At 37.7% G+C, this 7,694-nt stretch overlaps 1 protein-coding gene across 1 annotated transcript in view; it reads right to left on the bottom strand.

Annotated features, from left to right (window-relative positions):
* Positions 1 to 125: 125 nt before the first annotated feature.
* The window catches only part of CMPK1 (cytidine/uridine monophosphate kinase 1), a 15,062-nt gene continuing 7,493 nt past the window's right edge, over positions 126 to 7,694 (bottom strand). The window contains exons 2-6 of the mRNA XM_023932462.2: positions 5,682 to 5,828; positions 4,665 to 4,817; positions 3,076 to 3,152; positions 2,894 to 2,990; positions 126 to 2,409 (exon numbers count right to left, since the gene is read on the bottom strand). Coding sequence (XP_023788230.2) covers positions 2,368 to 2,409; positions 2,894 to 2,990; positions 3,076 to 3,152; positions 4,665 to 4,817; positions 5,682 to 5,828 — 516 coding nt within the window. The 3' untranslated portion in view covers positions 126 to 2,367. The remainder of the gene's footprint in view (positions 2,410 to 2,893; positions 2,991 to 3,075; positions 3,153 to 4,664; positions 4,818 to 5,681; positions 5,829 to 7,694) is intronic.

The raw sequence follows: 7,694 nt of genomic DNA, 5'->3' as shown, positions 1-7,694 counted from the left end.
CATTTATACACATACCTGTGCATGTGACCATGTGAAGTATTTAACTCTAATAAATACTTGCTTTATATAGATGGATATATATGAAAAATATCCCTGGTGATAGGTAACTGTAAGGCAAGCACTCATTAAGCCACAGAACAAAGTTTATTGGATCTCCTCAAATTCTTTATACAGTTTTGCTGCTAAATGAACACAACACATTGGCATATTGCCTTTAATTTTTATTTCAATCGTAAGTCCATCTTGAAAGAAGTGGTAACACATTTAATGGCATCTTCAATAAATAAAATGACAAAAACTCTAGTCCTTGCACAGACACATTACAATCCACTCCAAATTCAATATTGCCAAACCACTGTTGGGTGTTTTTCTAAAACTTGCTTCAGAGGTTTTTGGTTTTTTGTTTCAGCACTTAAATACACAGAAAAGTATATGATGAGAGAAAATTCTGAACAGAGCTTGTAAAAATCAGTAACTTCGAAGCAAGAGTTAATTAAATCTCTCTAATTGGATTAAAGAATCCAGCTGGAAGTATTTTTTGAAAAACCCTGATTCTAAACTTCATATTAAAACATGCAGTTTTGCTGGATCCTATCTATGTCAGCATACTTATACAGTAAGAGTTAAATTCCAGGTTTCCTTTTTTTTAAGGAGAAATTCATAAAGTGAGAGCATTGGCCTCCCACACTAACAAAAGCAGTCATGGTCCACATATTCTGCAGCAGGAAGCAGCTCTGTGGCCAGGCCATTGCCTGAACTCCTATCAGACTGGAAAAGCTACTGCAGTTTACCCTCGCTTCTGAACTCATTTATTCCCCAGTCCAGGAGCCTCAACAACCTCAGCAAGATGAGAATTCCTGAAAATACAAATCTGACTGCAGGATGAGGACCAACTCATCTGACTCTAATCAAAAGCTAAGCTTAGTTTAAACCTTTTCCTAAATAAAGTCATGACTAAAGAAAAGCTGAGTGTCAAGATTTCCAAATTGTAATTCTGTGTAATTAGCATGTCACAAACCAATTAGAGCGTCAGTTAATGTAGGAACAACCACTCTAGCACTGAAATCAGTTACAACTCTCATCTTCAGGCCATCAGTGGAAGCTCAGGGCATGAAAGGAATGCATGGTTGGGCCTCCCCCAGACCTATGCATACTATACAGGGGACAGAAAAACTTAAAAGACAAAATTGCACCACATCTGTGCAAACATTTCAACCAGGTTGTTTCAACCAGCTCCCTGCTCACCCGAGCTCCTCCTGCTGCCTGCACTTGGCTTATTCAAGAGAACATGGAGAAGCAGGACTCTGTTTCAGGGAATGAAACTTTTCTTTACAATTATCTTCCCCTCAGCTGATCACATCGTAACAAAAGTGCAATAACTTACAAACTTCTCAAACAAACAGCTATTAAAATTACACATTTTTAGGGAAACATATTCACTCTTTTAACCATAAAAATATTTCCCCAGGTAGCAAACCTTAAAGCATTTGATAACACAGTATTTCAATAACAATAAAGAAAAACCCTTCCACTTGTTACAAAAGACAGAACTGTCAGAAGAATTTGCTTACTGTACACTATGTAAGAGCTTTGCCATCTTGTGGAGACCATGCTGTAATTAATAACATAACTATCATTTAAGATAAATGAGTATTGAAGTACTAAACTGACTTTCCTAATCTTTTGCAAATGAAAACAAGGAAATATCCAGGGCCATGTCATCCAAGAAATTGCAAGCCAGTTTTACATCCAGAGTCATAAGGAAGCACCACTTTCCATAAAGTATTTATATGTCTGCTCCTGAAAAGCATATTAAATAGTTTTTTGAGAACTGCTAAAACAGATTCTCACACTAACTGCACCTTGACTTAGAGAATTCAGATGTGGGGATATAAGGGAATTTTGGGCAAAATTATACTTTGAAAAAAACAACCTGTTAAATTTGGTCCAAGCATCCAAAAAAACAAAAGGTATATGGGTCCTTCATTGCTTAATGCTGCTGTTCAGTTGAGCCTTAAAAAGAAAGTAGGTGTACAGCAATAGGGAAGAAGAAAGACTGCCCATGACAGGCACAGAACTGTGACAAAATAAACAGTTTCTTCAGGAAGATGTATTAACTGTGATTCTGCCAAGTGAGTAACTGAACTTGCACTAATGGAGAACCCTGAAACTTGTATATTATAGCCACAAGAAATGATTTCCTATTTATAAAACAGATCCATTTCTAATCAACTGTTTTACCAATCATCATTAGATATGTGAAAAAAAATAAAAAAATCTTTTAAAATAATTACAAAGAGTGGACTGCAATAGCAGCTATTCAAGCAAGATTCAAGCACAAGTTTAAATGAAGTTTCAAGCTGGGAATTAGCCTTCTTTGTCGAAAATTTGTACAACTTTTTCAAAAACCTAAAAAGATAAAGAAGAATTTTATGAAGCGTTTATCAAACAGTTACTCCAAGTGAAATCAACATAAACAGTATTTGACAGTACTCTTAAAAATATATAGGATTTTTTTAGAACATTCACAGTAATTCTTTAACAGTGAAATTGGCATCAATTTTGGGAAGCAGACAGAACAGTAACACTACTTCAGAAGAACAAAAGCTCATGAAAATGAAAAAGAAAAATGAGACCCTGTTAAACAGAGAAACACTGGAAATGTGTTTAGTCCAGCTCACACTCGAGCAGAACAAATCAATTTCCTCAAGTTATTTACATCTTACTCACTCCTTCAAGAGTCAAATCAGGATTTCCACAACAGCCCTGAGTAATAACATCAGTGCTTAATTAGCAGGCTAATCACACACACACACATATCTCAGAAGAAGGCCAAAAATATGCATCCTGTTACCCCATGTCATCCCCATGGGTTTTTGGCATATGTACTTACTTCATCAACAGATTTAGAGGCATCCACTTTTCTGACTTTTCCCATTCTCTCATACAAATCTATGATAGGCTTAGTAGACTGCAGATATGTATGAATTCTAAGAGAAAGCACAGGGAGAAAACAAATTCATATTACATAGTAAAATTAAAGAGAAGGGAACTGAAAAGTTTTGAAGACAGTACCTCTTCTCCAGGCTCTCCCGGTTATCATCACTCCTACCACTGCTCTTGCCTCTTTCAAGACAGCGGCCGATACATATCTACAAAAAAATATCAAAAGGATGACGACAGCCAGGAACACAAGCTGCCATCCTGAGAGCAGAAACAAACAAAAATCCTGGAAATCTAAATTGGCCTGGCACATAAAACAGCCTCCAGATCTGGTGGATGTAACCAGAACTCACACAAGTTAGTTTCTTCTAGAAAAGAAGGACGATGGTTTACAATCCAGTTTATGAAAATGGGATTGGGGTCAGAGGAAGTAAAAGCAGCATCAAGCTCTGTGATTTTACTGGATCCCTGACCTGAGACATTAAAAAAGAATTACTACCTAATTTTTGAGGATGTGTTCAGGCTTTCTGAAAAGCAGCATGTCAAATGGGACTATTAATACATGTCTGCTCTAAAGGAAAGTCACTGGATGTTCTCTCAAGAATTTTGTAAGGCAAATTGACAATACTAAGTTATTGTCAATTAAAATGTTCTTATCTGACACTGCTACAATGAAGACTTCAAAATCTAAGTAAAAAATTAAGAACTAACCATACCTAGAAAGTGTCCCAATGAACTAAGCTTTTTAAACTTTTAGTTAAATAAGCAAAGCTGACACATGTATGCTCCATGAATACATTTATCCTACTCATGCAAGAGGACAATGGTTAAAAATTATTTTTTCCTACACAGTACAGTCATGGCAAAAATCATTCAGGCATTGTGCATTTTTAGATCTAGTAAAAAAATCAGAATAACAAAAGTTAATGCCCCACCAAGTGAAAAAAATTAATTTAGTCTTACTTAATGTCTTAACAGAAAAATAATAATCCCTCATGTGCTCTTTAAGATGACAAAATGATTGCAAAAAGTAAAATACAAATATAACAATCTCAGGAAGTTGGGGAAAGGGGTAAAAGGAAAAAAGTCAGCTTAAGGTGCTGGGATACTCATGACAGTTTTTTATGCTCAAGGGCACTAACAAATTAAAAGCACATCATGGCACTTGGTAAATGAATGTAATGCATCACTGTCAAAATGCCCTTGTAATTTAATGACTTGCTGAATAAAATGTTGATTACTGACTATCCTATAGCACAGCTCATAACTATGAAAATAAAGATTGCTGCTGTACTTCAGAATTAAAGCAGACATTGTACCAAGTTAATTTTGGACTAAACAACAAATTACTAAGAGAAAATGTTTTATTCATACTAAGAGTAAACAACAAATTATTAAGAGTAATATTGTAACCAAATAATTTTGTAAAATGTATTTAAAATTTAGATAAATTTTCTTTAAGAATGCAATTGCCTGGAGTACTTCCTCAATATCATTTATTCACATATGATTATATCAAGTGTTATTAGCTGTCTATTTCAATAAACAGGCAACTTTTCATCTGCGAAAACAAGTTGCCAAAAAAACCTTCAAACACCCAGGCCAAGTCTTCCTTGTACTCTTACATTAGTTCATTCTCCCTGTCAGAGTTTAATTGTTCTTCTTGAATGATTCCCACAATACTGCAAGAAAGGAAGTTAGAGAATTACACACTTCATTACCTCATTGTCACAATCAAAAAAGAGAACAAAGGAAACATCCGCTTTTCCATCCATAGTCTTATTCCAGCCTTGAAGATTATCTTCATTCCTGGGAAATCCATCAATCAAAAACTTGTTCTTCTGGGAATTGGCAGCCATTGTTTGATCCATAGCCTGATAAAAGATAATTCAATTCACAATCTCCTGCACATACACTGATTTATCTACTTATTAATTTACCCCCAAGATGTTGACATGGTAAGTTGAGAAGCATTTATTTTAGGATTATTGCAGATTTACAAAATGTGCTTTTGTTTCACTTTCAATGCGTGCTGGTTAATTCACTGATGCACCAACACAGCTATTGTTCAAATTGAATTAATTATTTCACAAAGCTCAAAAATCTCATAACAAACAAATCTCGTAATAAATCCCAGCTTTAAAGCTTATTTTCTACAAATACTGGGAAGTGTCTTTACACAATAAGACATCAGAATATCCCGGATCTAGAGTTAATTCAAAGGGAAAAGCTCCAGATAAATTTATTTTCCATGAACAGCAGCCTTTTTTTGACTTAAAAGAGATATTCCCATTGTTTTCATGGACACCCAGTAGAGGCTGAAGCTTTTCCTTTCACAAGAGCATCAGTAGGTGCTTTTCTCCTTTACCTATCTATTTTGATAAAACTTACAAATCTTAGTGCCTTTAAGACCTCTAACCTCCGATCATATATGACTGAATGGAACAAGAGGTCTAAAAGCTAGTGCAGGGAAATAAGAAATAGAGTTTTACTGATTTTCCAAAAGCTGCTAAAAAATAAAGGAAAATAAAAAGAATCCATTTTCACAGATCCCCAGTTATGAGAGGCCATCAGCTCTCCAGCAGTCAGAAACACGAGTGATTGCTGAGAGAAGCAGCTCCGTGTCTGCCCATTCACAGCGCTCACACTGCAGGAAAGGCAGTTCCATCAGAACGCAGCCACTGCTTTGTTGCTTAGTCTGCAGGAGTGACCCTGCAAAGAAATAGCCCTTTCCTTACCCTCTTCAGCAAGCTGATTGTTATTTCAACTGGCACAATCTCCCCCTCCTTAATGTAGTTCTCAATGAGTTCTCCATACTGGGAGCCCGGCCTTTTCCGCTCATCCCGGAGAAGGTCACCGGCAGAAAGGTGTGTGTATCCGTACTTCTGCAACAGGCAAAACAAACACAGGCTCCCTTCAGTCAGAGCATTTGTGCAAACCTAACATCAGCCAACAGTGTCGGCCCTATTTATGCCTGCATTGCAACAGGAAAACCCAGGGAACAGCATCTTGCTGGTGATGGATCTGCTCCATCTTCAGTGTGCAATCTGACAATAGAGAACACTCTGCACACAACACACACAGTAAGAATCAGAGTCACTAAGGATGGAAAAGACCTCCAAGATCATCAACTCCAGCCTTTGACCAAACACCATTGTGACAACTCAACCACAGCTTTAAGGGCCACATGCAGCTGTTTCTTGAACGCTTCCATGAATGGTGACTCTGCCACCGCCATGGGCAGCCAGTTCCAGAGTCTGACAACCATTTCAGTGAGGAAATTCTTACAGATGTGCAACCTGAACCTCTCCTGGTGAACCTTGAGACCATTTCCTCTTGTCCTGTTGCTGGTTGCCTGCGAGAAGAGGCTGACTCTTAGTACAAACTCCTTCCAGGGAGTTGAGAATGACAAGGTTTCCCCTAAGCCTCCTTTTCTTCAGGCTAAACACCCCCATCTCCCTCAGCTGCTGCTCACAGGACCTACTCTCCAGACCCTTCACCAGCTCCATTACCCTTCTCTGGACACACTCCAGCACCTCTATGTCTTTTTGAGGCAAAGGGCCCAGAACTGGACATCTTTGGGTAAAATGCTCAACAGGGCTTTGATTAGGTATTTGCGTAGTTTTCAAAAGCAATTTTGTTATGTTTGAAAACAAGGCAAAACAAGAATTTTGTTAAATTACCTACTTAAGGAAAACACATAGGGTGATTGCAGGTCCTTTGGAGCTGGAGGAATGTCCCAAGCACAGGATAAGTCAGAAATCCCTATGTTCAGATTGTGATTCAGGCACCAGCTTCCTCCCCTGCCTCACTGAAATCACCTACAACACAGCAGCTGCACAAACAGTCCTCCTGCCCCTGTTACCTCCTTCCCTGGGATGAACACAGAAGGAGAACAGTGACTTCTCCTAAGGATGACGTGGTAGATGAAGATAAATAGCTACACTGGTGCCACCCTCTGTCACACCACGTAAACAGAGAGAGCAGAGAGATCAGGTTCAATCTATCAATCTGATAGCAGTGGGCAGGAAAACAGCACACATCATTGCTCTTTCACCTCAAACCACAGCTAAAACAGTGTCTTATGAAAAATACTGATGGAAGTATTTACTACATGTGAATTTCTCAGGCAATTATCATTGTAAATAGATACCTAGTGCAAGCCCACAAATATATGGCTACCAAAAAGAAGTGCATTGTTACAAAGGAAACTTCACATCACAAAATAATAATTTTCTCAGCTCATTTAACACTGCAAGAAAACTAACAAAGTGCACTATGCTCCCACACCAAATACAAGTCCATCAAAACAGGCAATAAAGACATCTCCTTGGTGATTACCTAAGCTAGCCATACATCCAAAACACAGCACACGCACACATTCTCATCTGAAATTTTTTACATGAAACAAAAGCTCCAGCAAAAATCCTCAGGGTTATCAGTTTGGCTGCAGCAACATCCAAAGCAAATCCCAAACAAGGTGTCTGAGAGGCATAATAATGTGACTACACACTTGGTGAGGCTGTGAACATAGGATTTAAAAACTTGGCTACTGAACCAAGTACAACAGAAATATTACACAACCCACTAAGTGACTTTAAAACATTTCAGTTGCTTTCCAATTTCACCCACAAAAGCATGGAAAGTTAGTTCTGCCATAGTCATAATTTAAGAAGGGATATAATTACCTAAATCTCCAAAACTGTACACAGTTGGCAAAAAACAGAAGCAAGATTTTGCTGTAAGTAAGT

Source organism: Cyanistes caeruleus, chromosome 9 (genome assembly GCF_971803275.1).
Source record: "Cyanistes caeruleus chromosome 9, bCyaCae1.hap1.1, whole genome shotgun sequence".
Lineage (NCBI taxonomy): Eukaryota > Metazoa > Chordata > Aves > Passeriformes > Paridae > Cyanistes > Cyanistes caeruleus.
The sequence above is the reverse complement of the archived record's forward strand: the minus strand, read 5'-3'. Positions and strand labels throughout refer to the sequence as shown.